This window comes from Squalius cephalus, assembly GCF_949319135.1.
Source record: "Squalius cephalus genome assembly, chromosome: 22".
Lineage (NCBI taxonomy): Eukaryota > Metazoa > Chordata > Actinopteri > Cypriniformes > Leuciscidae > Squalius > Squalius cephalus.
The window spans coordinates 19,916,023-19,931,095 of record NC_137143.1 but is presented as its reverse complement, the minus strand read 5'-3'; the positions used below and the strand labels follow the sequence as shown (position 1 = coordinate 19,931,095).

Here is a 15,073-nt window from a genome sequence, read left to right as displayed (position 1 = left end):
TTTCGCAGACCTGACACAGTTCTTGTTCTTCTTGCATTTATGCTAGTATGGATTGTGTATGGCACTCTAAAATGTTAGGTCTGTAGTTACTTAAAAAACAGCCAGTGATTCCAAGAACTGGATCTTAACTGATCTCTGTCAGAGGACTCAGGGTTAGTCTTTTCAGACAATAGATCTGTATAAGTGCGTCTCCCCTGATCACCCCTTCTTTCTTTCAAGTTTTATCAAGTAAAAAAAGTCATTTTTACATCAGTACGTAACATTGCATGAGGAAAAAATATCCAATGTCCATCGCTAATTAGTTGGCTACAGAATGTATTAGATGTATTTACTTTTTTTTTTTTTTTACAGTTTATTAATGTCTTAATGTATGCTACCTGTTTTGCTCACCAAGGTTTTTGCTTTTTTTAATGGTTTCAAATGTATAGTAAGTCGCTCTGCTTCCATTTTCATGTCGTCTACCCTTTTACACATCAGATCAGCTCTACAACAGTGTGGAATTGGACCTTGATATATTTAATATATATAATAAAAATTAGGTTATCTCATCTGTGATTTAAAATGCTATCAAATGTCAAAAACATTTAACAAACCCTATTTAGGTATTTGAAATGATAGTAAGCAAATAGGAGTGGAGTAATTCAGGTCCATCTCGCTCTATAGGCTAATGAATATTCTACCAAGATGAACAAAAAACTTGTGATCTGCTGAGCATTAGTGAAATGCCACCTTGAAATTAAATATTGCAGCTATCTGTCTGTGCTAGAGAAGAGATGGCTTTGGTGAGGGAGAGGCTTTGTGACTGCTGTCATTTGTTGTGCAATGTGTGGGTAACATCAGATGTGTCTGCATGTTACATATCTTTAGCCTAATATTTTTCCATATTCGTTTACGTTTGTGATACCCATCTTCTCTCAGTAGTCAAGTAGGTCTGAATAACTATACTTGGTTGGCATGAAGCAAATGAAAGTTCCTGAGAGCTCTGCCAAATAGGCTGTTTAGCCCCCTGTAGGCTGGTGTGAGAATTAAGCGGTTTGACAGGCGTGATTTGGTGGTGTGCAAAAAGAGGAATCCTGAGATCTCTAAGCCAGCTATCTGGACAAGAAGCCCCGCCCCCCATCCCAGAGGGATTCTTTCCACTGCTTGTCATACATAGCTGGTGTAGTATAGTATCCATGAGTCCTTTTCTTTGTGCTTTCCATTTACACTCAATCAAGTGCTTTAGTGTGAATTAACATGAATATCATTCCAGAGTTTCCTTTATGATAGGAAGCATCCTGTGTTCCTCGTCTCATAGAGGCCTAATATTAATTTGGAATTTAAAACTATCTACCCATCATCCTTTACCCATCATCCTAAAAGCAAAAATCTCAGAAACAAGAGTCTGTAATTCTCTTTTAGTGAGTTAAAAGAGGGCTATTTTTAACCTAGCTTTACGACTGGACCACATTCTGCTGTCAGTGACGTTTCAGTCAGGTCTTGGGATTGAGAGTCTATATTTGACATTTTCAATGATGTCATTGCTTTTAGCATTCATAAAATACTGCTCAATTTTCCAGGGCTCTGAAATGTGAGTTGGGAGTGAAAGTGGCTTTTAACTTTACGCAACCATATAAATGTTCTGTATATTTTAAAAGGTCATCCTTTTAAAACATATGAAGGGCATTTGGGCTAGTTGCCTACAGTAAATTACATGCTTTATTTTTGAAAAAAAGGGATGTGTGAAATTTAAATCGTTACAAATGGATTTATGAGGTCATTCATGAAACTCATTTAAAAGAGTATCACTGCATTATTTTAGTGTGAAAACTGAATAAAGTACTAAGCGATTTAAATCCCATTTCCTTAGAGGATGATCATCTAATGAAATCGGCACAATCTCACACATACATAGTGGACTAGAATCTGATCAGTTTTGTCTGATCATCCAATTCCTTGACTTGCATATTACTTTGTTACCACTAGAGGGAGGCAAAACTTCAGAAATCCTCTCAACGACACGTATTCATATGTGGTTGTTCTGCACTTTTAAACTGTACACTCACTCACTCACTCACACACACACACACACACACACACACACACACACACACACACACACACACACACACACACACACACACACACACACACACACACACACACACACAGATATATATATATATATATATATAGATTAACATTAACAAAAAGCACAGGAATTATATATATATATATATATATATATATATATATATATATATATATATATATATATATATATATATATATATATATATATATATATATATATATAATTCCTGTGCTTTTTTCCCCCCATATGTCATATTATTTTGTGCTTTTATTTTATTATTATTAATATTAATAATATTTTTCACAAACTTTAGTTTTTAATGCTCATTTTCGTTCTCTATTGTAGATGCTTCATGACTGTCCCAAAGCTAGACGAGAGGTGGAGATGCACTGGCGGGCTTCCTCCTGTACCCATATCGTCAGAATTGTTGACGTCTATGAGAATCTCTACCAAAACAGGAAGTGCCTTCTTATTGTAATGGAGTGGTGAGTCATCATCATCTTCTGCTGTCTTCAGTATAGATAACAAAATGCCCTGTTTTTTTTTTTTTTGTGGTCATTTCTACATTTCACTTCCTTTGATCAACTTTCCATTCATAAGCAATTTACAATTCTGTGAATATGAATGTTCCATCTTCTTTATTTAACAGTTTACATAGAGCAACCCTAGATTATGATATTTGCTCCATGGTAAATGCTGATCAGCACTATGATCAGGCACTGTCTTTATATCCTGGATCATCCCTACTTGGTATTAAACCTGCAACCTTTGCTGTTGTGGTCATCCGGCTGTAAAACATGTTAAGAAAATCATCAGGCATTTGTTTCTGCCATAAATACAAGTTAAATGATGTTTGACATTGAGTTTTTATATACCAGTACAGTCAATGGGAACAAAACATCAAGTCAATTTTGCTGTTTTAGGCTAGTCACAGTTTGAGTAAATATTTCATGAGCAATATAATGACTTGACATTTGCAATGCACTGATTATTATGTCTGTATGTCCTGAATTGCATTGTCATGAAAACCTTGATTCATTTAGTTACTTTTTTACGCAGCCCCTTAACTCATTTGTAATGTTTTGTCAAGGTTTCGTTGCCTCATCCGTGTAAAAAGTTTACCAGCAGGTGTTTGGAGGTTACTTACGGTAAACACTCATTCACCTATTTGCCCCATCATGTTTGAGTGAATTGAAAATTCCCTTGTCTGATGACGTACCTCCTTAGTTGGTGACCTCTCCACCATATAGGCTTTAAGTTGCATAACCAGACGCTGTTGTTGTTTCCCACACTTTGCAACATGTATGCTATTGCTAACTGGTACCAACCTTCTCTACCAACCACCATTGTGTGCTCCTGTGCAAGGCAGTTGAACCCAGATTTCTTCATTGGGACGGTCCCTGCTGTAATCAAAATGCAAGTCGCATTGATGCAAGTTTTCATATGACGACACAAAATAATAGTGATTTGGTTAAGTCTGCAATAGATTACTTAAATTGCAAACTACTGATTTGATTATTTAGAGTTTCGGGAGGAAAGAAGGGTGGAGGAAAGAAGTGTTTTAGTTAAAAAAATAAAAAATAAAAAAAATAAAATTGTATACCGACCTGTTTATTTATAGATCTATCATTAAGTCAGAGATTTGAATCAATCAACTGAGCAGTTTTTTCCACAGTATTTTGTGAGTAGAAAATGTACATTTTAAAGCCAAATGCATCAATCTGGTGTGCTTTGACAGTTCAAAATTAAGAGCTCCAAACCATTTTCATTGTCAAAATTGAACAGAATAATTCTGACCAATTAAAAGTCTTTGCATTGACTTGTGCGTGGACTTTAAATAGAACTCAAATTCTTTTTAGTTTTGATAGTGTCTCAGTCTACATTACATTCACACTGGTGTTTTAGGAAGCCAAACAAATACAATACTAATATTAATAATTATTATTATATTATATTATAAGTAGTGGTAGTAGTAATAGTAGTAGTTGTATTCCTAAGACCGTAGTTTAATAAATTTAACTTTAAAGGGTTAGATCACCCAAAAATGAAAATTCTGTCAGTAATTTCTCACCCTCATGTTGTTCCAACCCCGTAAGACTTTCGTTCATCTTCGGAACACAGATTAAGATATTTTTGATGAAATCTGAGAGCTGGCTCACTCCTTCATAGGCTGCAAGATAATTGATACCTGCCAGCCCAGAAAAGTTAGTAAAGACATTGTTAAAATAGTCCAAGTGACTACAGTGGCTCAACCTTAAGTTTATCAAGCGACGAGAATACTTTTTGTGCGCAAAAAACAAACAAAAATAACGACTTTATTCAACTATTAATTTTCTTCTGTGTGGGCCTCTGAGTGAGTTCACGTAGAGTAGCGCAGCGCTTCTGGGTTGTACGTCAGAACGTAGGCTCACTATTGGTCAGCATCACACACATGACCAGCGTCGGCCAATAGTGAGCCTACGTTCTGACGTACAACCCAGAAGCGCTGCACTGTTAAAATAGCTAATAGCATTTAGTTTGTCACAGCTCGGCCAGAGCGGGTGAGCTCGGTAAAGCCGAAGTTTCCTCCTAATCTTTAACCATATCTCCTCCATATCGCTTTAAAATATAGCATTCTGTGCAGAATTCAAATGGGTCTGATATGTTTTGTGGAATGTGCCGACTCACGCACATGATCCGCTCTGTGTTTTCGTGTCTCTGGACCGGAGCAAACTGTGTGTGCTGCAGCAGTTCGTGTGACACTAACGTGAAATCAGACTTCATTCGCCCCAATGGAAAGCATAATTACACTGTCTGAATAGTTCCTGATTCCCTATATAGTGCATTATGTGCCATTTCATCATATTGAAAATAGTAAATGTGTGAAAAAGTGACCGATTTCAGCTTCAACGTCTATTTATAGTGTAGGGGGAGGAATGCTTCAGGTTCTAGAGAGTGCTTGATTGGACAGAAAATCTGATGAGAAGCTGAAGTGCAGAGTGATGTCATTAAAGTCATTGGCAGAAATGAGAGACTAAGTTTTGAATGCTTATGTCTTCTAAATTCAAATTTTGCTAAATTCAAAACACACTGGCTTATAAATAATAGTAAGGCTTACATATTCATACTAAAATTTTATTTCATGGGGACTTTAATTTTATATTGCCTGCTACCTCATTGTGGATATATTGTAAATGGGTGTATACCTGTTTAAATAAATAAAAAAAGGTACAAAAACTTGAAGTTTTTAATATAATGTTTGGACAAAGTTAATGTGATTGCCGTAAATGCAGTCTAACATCAAAACATGCTAATTTTTAGCAAATAAAAAAAATGACCATATCGGCCATAATTGGAATATATACTGTATGTGCCCAAACGTTGCACTGAATGCATAATATTTGCATGGTGGAGATCTTTAGTATTAGATTCTTTATTATTGCTTTTATGCTGATTATTATCTTCTTGTATGTTAATTCATGACACCATTTTGTCTGGTTTCAACATGATTTGGCTAGCAGAACGGCATGCTTTCATTGAAAAGATCAAAGTGATGTGCTTGTGCTCACCTTTATTGTATCAGATATGATGATGTGAGGATCAGAAATCACACCTCCCAGTTTCAATTTATTTGATTTGTGTGCGCTGACTAGGACATTTTCTTTACTGCCTGTCTTGTTGTAGGAAGTCAGAAACTGCACCTGACTGTCACCACTGTTCATCAGCAGATGTTTGTTAATACAATTTTAGGCTTTTTGGGAAAATTATTCATAGAGGTTAGAAATATTTAAGTTTGTTTTATTTTGTTTTAGTCATCAGAGATGATGCAGATAGGGATGGGCCAGGATAATCTTCACTAGACTTTTAATGGGTGGTTGGTGTCTTGTTTTGTGAGTGCAATATTCTTCTAGCAGTCATTTTCTAACAAGAGGCAATGCAACACAACTTCCAGAGGAGTGTTTGTTTTACACTCATAATGCACTTTTGACCCTCTGTCGATCCTATTGACCGTGGCCGGGAATACAAAGCTGTCAAAAGTCTGTCGGATGATGCTTGCATGTAAATTTACTGTTAATTCATAATATCAGAGTTCAAATTGGCTACTGTAAGTAATATTCCTTTTATGATACTAATCTACAGGTTTATTCGTGAGGTCTTTTGGAGAGACAGTGTTTTCTGGAGTCTTTATGATGTGGAGCACTGCATCCTGACAAATGGCTTCTGATGGCCGACAGCTGAAGCATCTCTTGACTAATATTGTGCAATAAAGGTTACAGATATTTAGCGGAGAGTAATTTTAGAGGACCATTTTGTGGAAGGTCGCCTATGTGCGTAGTCTGGAGGTTGGTCACTCCCTTGTGTTCTCCAGAAATGTTGAGTTTATAAAGTTTCTTCATCTAAATGCACTAAGGAACAGAGGAGGCAGTTCTGTTTTTTGTTGACCTCTGCCTGCGGTACATTTCTACACAACAAAATCTTATGTACATGGTTTTTTTTTTTTTTAGATATTCCTTTTTTGACATCGGTTATTGGATAGATTACCCAATTTTTTTTTCTTTTTTAAATGTTCCAAAGTTGTGTGAGTTGGTTTCTTCTGTTGAACTAAAAAAAGAAGATAATTAGAATAATGTTGGTAACCAGATAGACCGGCTATCGTCAGCTGTTTGATTACTGACATTCTTCTAAATATCTTGTGTTTAGCAGAAGAAATAGATTCATACAGGTTTGGAACAACATAAGGGTGTGTAAATGATGACAGGATTTCTATTTTTGGGTGAACTATCCCTTTAAAATTCCACAAATGCTAATTTAATAGGTACCATTTTATTTTTGCCAGTCTTAGAAATAGTATTTTATTAAGAGTAATATCGTTTAATGGATGATGCAAGATTTCATACACCATTTTGATGTAAGAGACTCATAGGGAAGTGTAGTATTTCTTTAGAAACCGTTGAATCTTTCCCTAATTGTATGACAGAAATGAGTGAGTGAGTAGCTTCCTGACATGAGTGATAGTGTGGTATTTGTGGCTCATAGGATATCATCTTATAGAATCATCAATATATCACTGCTGTTAGTCATAGTACGAATATTAAGATAAGCTGGTTGAAGGTAGGCTATATCGTAGACTACAGAAGATCATGAATAGATTACAAGAAATCAGGCTATAGGCATCTCAGCTCGCAGGAAACAGAATCTACAGGTCATCAGAACTGAGTGTGCCGCAAGTGATGGAAATGGAAAATGCCAACACTGTTGTTCAGCTTCAAATATGGCTTTTCTAAGAAAAAATACACAGAAATTATTTTGCAACCCAACCCTATAGTGGGGCTTTAGTGGTTTGTACCATAAATCACATGCCTTTCAATATTCAGCGCTTAACACTCTCTTTTTTTTTTCTTTTTTTTTTTTAATAATACTTTCAACTATAGTGTATATATCGACTGTCTGAGATGCACAACGTCTGGGGATTAGTAAGATTGAAAGTGGTGAAACGTGTTGTGGTTGTTCATTGCCCCTTCTCACAGTGAGCTGTCTCAGTCAAAACTCATAGTGCGTTTTTCTATCTCTGTCAGGCGTTTGATGATTTCACGTGAAACTGACTGCAGTTCTAGGTGAGCTGTAGAAATGAAACTCGTCTTGCACGCCGTGATCCGTAGTGGGGATATGAGAACAGTATGATTCTTCGTATTTGCATAGATGTACACAGTTATCAGCACAGTGTGTACTCCTTTCAATTGTATTATCATGCTTTATTGCAATAATGGATGTGCAAGAACCAATCAAGTAGACTAAATATGAGTTTTTGAGTCATTGTCCCATTAACAAAATCATAATCATGCTTATGATTATGCTGATCCCTCTCCTTTGTATCCCTTTTATCTCTCTTCCCCCATCTTCCTCTCTTTTCTGTTGAGAGAAAGTCTTTCTAAGCCCAGTGACCCAATTTCTCGCAACTGGCAAGTTTTCAAGAAATGGAGCTCACCTGACTTGCGCATCTAGCAGCGGTTTGCATGTAATCGGAAATGATAACCACAATGATTACATGGGGACAAAGGTGAAAAGATCCCCCCTTCATGTGGTTTTATATGTATTTGAACAAAGTAATGTGTATGTGAGTTTCAGAGGTAGGTCAGTACTTATATCTGGCAGTTTAAAATAATAAATTGCTCTTTTGAAGAAACATTGCCCCAGCTACTATTTCTATTTCAAATCCACTTTGGCTGAATTTACTGCTACTTAATTTTCAAATGTTGTTAATAATAGTAATAGTATTATAATAATAATAAAATTTTATTTTGGTCTTTTCACTTAACTATGTTTTAATGTCACATTTTGTATAATCTAACAAAAAATATCTCCACCAATATAAAGTTACTTGTATTTTGTAATATGCCCGCTGATTTTTGCTTTTAATGTGTTTTGAAGCATGGATGGGGGTGAGCTGTTCAGTCGGATTCAGGACAGAGGGGACCAGGCGTTCACTGAGAGAGGTAAGTTGTCTACTCTTACTTTGCAAAGTTTATGCAAACAACTGAAATAGTAATTAGGCCCTTTTTCACAATACTGAATACAATGTCTGATTTCTTATTCTGTTGTCTTTTCAGAGGCTTCTGATATCATGAAGAGTATAGGAGAGGCCATTCAGTATTTACATGCGATAAACATCGCACACCGAGATGTCAAGGTAAGAGTCTTATGATGACCACTATTGAAGTGATGGAAAATTGTTTGACTTCCTAATTTTCTTAACTGAATATGCCTGTGAATCCACTTTGCAGCCAGAGAACCTCTTATATACCTCTAAAAGGCCCAATGCCCTTCTCAAACTGACAGACTTTGGGTTTGCAAAGGAGACGACCACACACAACTCTCTGGCGACCCCTTGCTATACTCCTTATTATGTTGGTAAGAATATCATAATCATCAGTACTTGGATGCTGATAATTAGATATGTTCCCACTCGTGAAACCTTTCCATTTTTTCAAACTTTTCATGTTATAGCCCCAGAGGTTCTTGGTCCAGAAAAGTATGACAAGTCCTGTGACATGTGGTCTTTGGGTGTCATCATGTATATTCTGTAAGTGAATCTGTCTTGTATGTTGTGCATACACCATTTTTCTCTGTTTAGGCCTCTATTTAAATGGGTTTTGTGACTCCTGACCTTTTAAAGTGTGTCTGATATGGTGCAATTCTCACTTTATTCAATCTCCAGGCTCTGTGGTTACCCACCTTTCTATTCCAACCATGGATTGGCTATATCCCCTGGTATGAAGAAACGAATCCGTATGGGACAATATGAGTTTCCAAATCCAGAGTGGTCGGAAGTCTCAGAGGAAGGTATCTGTCAAGTTCCTGTTTTGTGAAAGCGACTTGAGAAACCGTTCCTAGAATACTGTTATCTTCAAGTCATTTGTTTTGCACATTTCTAAGAATGATTATAGATTTGAGTGACTCAGTCTTCCTATTTTAGCTAAACAGCTCATCAGAACATTACTGAAAACCGAGCCAACACAGAGGATGACCATCACCGAGTTCATGAACCACCCCTGGATCAATGTGAGTGAATATTAGCATTATTTTATGGATACTGTGTTGATTCAGACAAATGGATTTCCTTTGTACATTATATTTGGCTTACTATGTTATTTGGTGCTTTGCGTGGCTATAGCAATCAATGGAGGTACCACAGACGCCCCTGCACACCAGCCGTGTTCTGAAAGAAGAGAAAGACACATGGGAGGATGTCAAGGTGAGGCCTCCCTCAACAAAAAAGGCTTTTCAGAACATCTGACCATTTTCAGAACATTTTTGCAATCACTGCACTTCAGATCCATATCTTCATTCTAATTCATGTTAATATGTCTGTATTCCACAGGAGGAAATGACTAGTGCCTTGGCAACAATGAGAGTCGACTATGAGCAAATTAAAATCAAGAGGATTGAAGACTCGTCCAATCCGCTGCTGATGAAGAGGAGAAAGAAAGCTAATAATATGGCTCCTGAAAATGAGACGCCTGCTTGCTAAGGACACGTTCACTCTGTCGCACATGCACACACACATTTTACACTCGTATATTAGTTGAAATGTTTGATTTAAGGAAGCAATAATTGAGTTAAAACAAGTTTTTTTTATATATATATTTCTTTTTAATCACTCAACATTTGTAACTAATACACCACTTTGCTACCAAAAGAGAGGGGCTGTACAATTATGAAACAAGACTATACACATTGGAGTTGTGAAGCAGCCGACATCCACTAATTTGCTCCTTACAGTGTTCACGAGTTCTGTTTTTCACATGGTGTTTAGTGGGGTAATCAGAATGCTAACTTAGTTACCTTTCTTTTGCATTTTATTTTTCCTTTTTCTCTCTTTTTTTTTTTTTTTTAATCAAAAGCCATTGGTACATGAGTTCATGAGTTATACACGCATTTACCACTGTTTATGATGTTCCATTCTGAGTTACGGGACCGCTTGTAAAATAAGTTGCCCCTTAATAGCATGATTATTCAGTTTCCTTTGTACTGTTCATGTTCTGAGGAGCTTATGCATAAGTGCTAGCTTTCCTGTTCGTTCTTCATTACGTTTGTCATTCATGTCTGCACTTGAATGCTCTTTTACAGTAAGACTAGTTCCAAGAGACACTATCAGTGTCCAGATGAAAATGTATTTCTGAAATGACTCTTTGAATGTAAACCCACTCTGTTCTTTACTGTGAAATTGTCTGTCAGTATTGTACAGGGTCCTCTCTAGTAAAATACAAGATCTTTTTTGAGCTTTAGATCCAATTAGCCTTATGTTGGTTATCAGATTGAGAGGAAAAGATCATATTGCTTGCTCCGCTTTCACATTGGTATTTGATCAAGCTTACCATGGAAAGCCAGTCTAGCACATTTTTTCAGCCCTTTGCTTAATTCATGCTCGGAAATACTTTTATTGCACACTGCTTTGATTTGCCTTGAACCAATCCTATGCATTTGTTACCAGCTAGTTTTTCCTCAGCGATTTGTAAAGAATGTTAACCTATACTCTGGCATTTCATTTCACAAATACCTACTGAAATAATCAGTAGACATATATAGTCTACTGGTTTTTCATCCACCACCCTGAACCGCAAAGCCCGTTTGTATTTTTTTAAGTGTATAATGAATGAATTATGAAACGGGATCTTTGTGAGAGTGATCAAGATGGTTGTTCTTTTGGCTGGAGAATGAAAGTGTGATAACTGTCGACTGTACTCTTCGTTATGCCAGTGCATTTTTGTTTGTGTTTTGTGTGCTTTCCATGCCTACCATGCAGTAAGTGTTTGAATGTGAGCAGCTTTTAGGTACCAGATGTTTTATAATGGAACAAAGAAATGCCCTCTATGTTCTGGAAATGTTTAAGGGAATCCTACGCATCCAACGGATTGATTTTAGATGCACTGATTGATGTACTCTGAAAGGTGGTCTTGTTTTATTTTTCCTATATAGTTTTTTTTTTAAAGAAAAAAACAACTGTATACTTCATATTTGTCATGTGATTGATCCTCTTTTTTTTTAAGGACATGATTTACTGCTCACAATGTTGAACATGCAGCGTATACTCTCAAACAGCAGATATCTCTCAAACGATTTCAGTGCCCCTCTTGCAAATAATGCGTCTTTTTAGTCAGTCTGGAAATTTGATGTTTGCAGTTTCTTTTTGATTCCCTCATGCATTAATTTTTCAAAGCAAAGACTACAGTATCAGACAAGTTGGAAAACAGACTAGAATTCCCACAGAACTTTATACTAACAGGGAAACGCAGATATATGTCTTGTTTTTAGTATCTGACTGCTGTACGTATGTCTTGGTCTGCTTCAACTTTGGATTAAAACACCAAAAAAACCCAACTGCCTGTGTCTCATTTAAACATGTAAATTTATGTTATTACCACCAATCCTAGTATGAACAGTTTCTGATCTGTATTTTCACAAGTCTTTTTTTAAATTTATATTCTCATAATAACTTGGTTCTTAAAACCTCTCATTCACTCTATGAAATTGACCATGCAAATCTTGTAATCATTCTCATCTCCCCCAAACCAATGAATAAATTGCTGATATCTTAATTCATAACTGATTTCACATGTTATCATCCTCTGTTAACCTTTCCAGCCTTACTGTGATTTTTAAATGGCCTAAGATGGCCTTTTTTTTCTTCTTTTTTTTTTCTTTTTTATAAATGCAGCATTTTCCTTAAAGGGATAGTTCACCCCAAAATGAAAATTTGTTATCAATTAATCACCCTGAAGTTGTTTCAAACCTATCCTTTTAAGATAAGGGGATTAACATTAAGTTAAGAATAGGCTTGCATTCTTGCTATGCTTCTGAATCCAGGTTGTGAAAGCTAAAGGCCAACATCTTGAGTGTATATTTTCTGAAAACGGGTCTTGCTGTTTAAATTACTAGTCTCGTAATTTAAAAGGATCCATCATAAAAGTGCTCCACACGGCTCTGGGGGGTTAATAAAGGCCTTCTGATATGAAGCGTTGTGTTGGTGTAAGAAAAATATCCATATTTAAAACTTAATCGACTAAAATAACTAGCTTCCGGCAGACGGATACGCAAGTCGACTTACTCTTTTGCCATACATCGATGCGTAAGGCCGTCTGTCGGAAGCTATTTTAGTTGATAAAAGTTTTAAACATGGATATTTTTCTTACACAAACGCATCGCTTTGCTTCAAAAGGCCTTTATTTACCCCCCCGGAGGTGTGGAGCACTTTTATGATGGATAGATTAACTTTTATGGACTTCACTGCCATTATAAAGCTTGAAAGAGCCAGGACATTTTTTAATATGACTCCGATTGTATTCGTCTGAAAGAATAATGTCATATACACCTAGGATGGCTTGAGGGTGAGTAAATTATGGGGTAATTTTCATTTTTGGCTGAACTATCCCTTTAAGTGCACACTTCCACTATCCTTTCTGAGCTATTAATTGTTTCTAGTACTTAATATTCTATTCATATTTAATTGTTATTCTCTCTGTGGCCTCTTCAATTTCACTCAGCTCTTTGAATTTTCGCTGGTTCTCCTTTTTCGCTTTTAAATTGATCCAGTGGCAGAGCTTGTTTGTACAGTTGGGCGGTTCCTTCAAACGGGCAGAGACCTTTTCGCGCACAATTAGCCAGTTGTAAGATACTGTCTAGTACTTCCCGCCTAGTTCATCCTCACGCTTCACCACTCGCTCAGGAGTTGTTTGAGATGAACAGAAATAAGTAAAAGTATTTATATGTTTAGTCTGCAGTCCGAAGATAAAGCCAAATCTAAATCCTTACCACGTCGAAGACTTTCAGGTGAGGTGTCAACGGTTTACTGCTAACTAGCCTAGTAGATAAAGCATTCTATTGAGTTAATATGAATGCGCTGCACCTCAAAAAAATAAATAAAAAATGTGTGTAACGTTAGGCCTACTGTCTGTAGCTTGGAGATGGTAATTGGTCATGAATTCCTGGTAAGTTAGGTGTCTTATAGTCCAGTCATTTTATGAAAAAAGGTTGAACAAATTGCAACAGAAGCAGACGAGTCTGAGATTTTGAAAAAGACCCAAATTCATACGCCTATTCATTCTTTTTCTCACGTGAATAGGGCAAAAAATTTGAACCTTTAGATATCACCATGAAAATTACTGAGTTGATTACTTACATCAAGACAAACAAAAAAATGTATTACAAGTTTTTTGAAATTGTTTGTTAACATGGACAAACGGTGCATAATCTAATAATGTATGTGCTAATTTGCATAAATACCACAACAGATCTAAACATTGGGTATAGCCGGTGAAAATGTATTTTTGAATCTTGTTGACACATAACAGTAAAATACTTGATGTTAAGGTCTGAATGGAACACATTTAGGCTACCCATGAGCATAGAGGCAGGAAGAAGTACTTTAGAAACCAGCCTTTATTAATTTTTAAGAGATGAGGTTTGGGGCTGGGTCCGTGGGACTGTTTCTGGGGGACGAGTCTTAGGGAAGAACAGGAGACAATGGTAATGAGAATGCAGAAGGCAAAAGGTAAGTAAAATAAAAAGTGAATCCCCAGAAACAGTCCCACGGACCCAGCCCCAAACCCCATCTCTGCAATAATAATTAATAAAGGCTGGTTTCTAAAGTACTTCTTCCTGCCTCTATGTAGTAATGCTCATGGGTAGCCTAAATGGGTTCCATTCAGACCTTAACATTAAGTATTTTACTGTTATTTGTCAACAAGATTCAAAAAGACATTTTCACCTGGCTAGACCCAATGTTTAGATCTGTTGTGGTATTTATGCAAATTGGCACATACGTAATTAGATTATGCACCGTTTGTCCATGTTAACAAATAATTTCAAAAAACTTGTAATACATTTTTTGTTTGTCTTGATGTAAGTAATCAACTCAGTAATTTTCATGGTGATATCTAAAGGTTCAAATTTTTTGCCCTATTCACGTGAGAAAAAGAATGAATTGGCGTATGAATAGGCTATTTTTGGGTCTTTTTCTAAACTTTCCCCTAATGGGATTCTTCGGGACTTTTTTTTTCCTTACTCAGGACATATTGAGGATACAAAATCAGTTGAGTTTGCTTCTGTTGCAATTTGTTCAAGGTTGACGCCCATTTTGTCTTAAAATTACTGGACTATTAGTACATGGTGATAATACTACAATATTACTTAATCTCCTCAACAAACACGCATGGCTATATAATGTTTTCTATGTCTTATAAAGATATCTTAACATTTTGAAAAAGTTACAGCTTACTGTTCATGTTACACGTAATATAAATGAAACTAGGCAATTTTTTACTGTGTACTACTAGTTTCTTTAAATGTTAGCTTTTAGCTTATATGGGTCAAATTTAAGTAACTACCGTTAACTAATTTACTTGAAAGGTTTTTGGGCGGGACTTTAAAGTTTAATCTCTCTAAATTTTACAACACCTCCTATGTGAGTTATTGTGAGTATAATTTATTGAATAGTTATGCCATTAATGCTTCCAATTCTGA

At 36.1% G+C, this 15,073-nt stretch overlaps 1 protein-coding gene across 2 annotated transcripts in view; it reads left to right on the top strand.

Annotated features, from left to right (window-relative positions):
* mapkapk2a (MAPK activated protein kinase 2a) overlaps positions 1–11,685 on the top strand; it is a 43,691-nt gene extending 32,006 nt beyond the window's left edge. Inside the window, exons 2-11 of one of the 2 annotated variants that reach the window (XR_013819675.1) lie at positions 2,420–2,559; positions 8,483–8,547; positions 8,662–8,741; positions 8,836–8,962; positions 9,059–9,134; positions 9,270–9,394; positions 9,528–9,613; positions 9,726–9,806; positions 9,933–11,126; positions 11,246–11,685. Coding sequence is in view for 1 of the 2 variants with exons in the window: in XM_079857417.1 (XP_079713543.1) it covers positions 2,420–2,559; positions 8,483–8,547; positions 8,662–8,741; positions 8,836–8,962; positions 9,059–9,134; positions 9,270–9,394; positions 9,528–9,613; positions 9,726–9,806; positions 9,933–10,082 (930 nt within the window). In the remaining variant the exon portion in view is untranslated. Of the gene's footprint in view, positions 1–2,419; positions 2,560–8,482; positions 8,548–8,661; positions 8,742–8,835; positions 8,963–9,058; positions 9,135–9,269; positions 9,395–9,527; positions 9,614–9,725; positions 9,807–9,932 lie in introns of both variants that reach the window. The other variant, XM_079857417.1, reaches the window with a different exon arrangement.
* Positions 11,686–15,073: the final 3,388 nt, after the last annotated feature.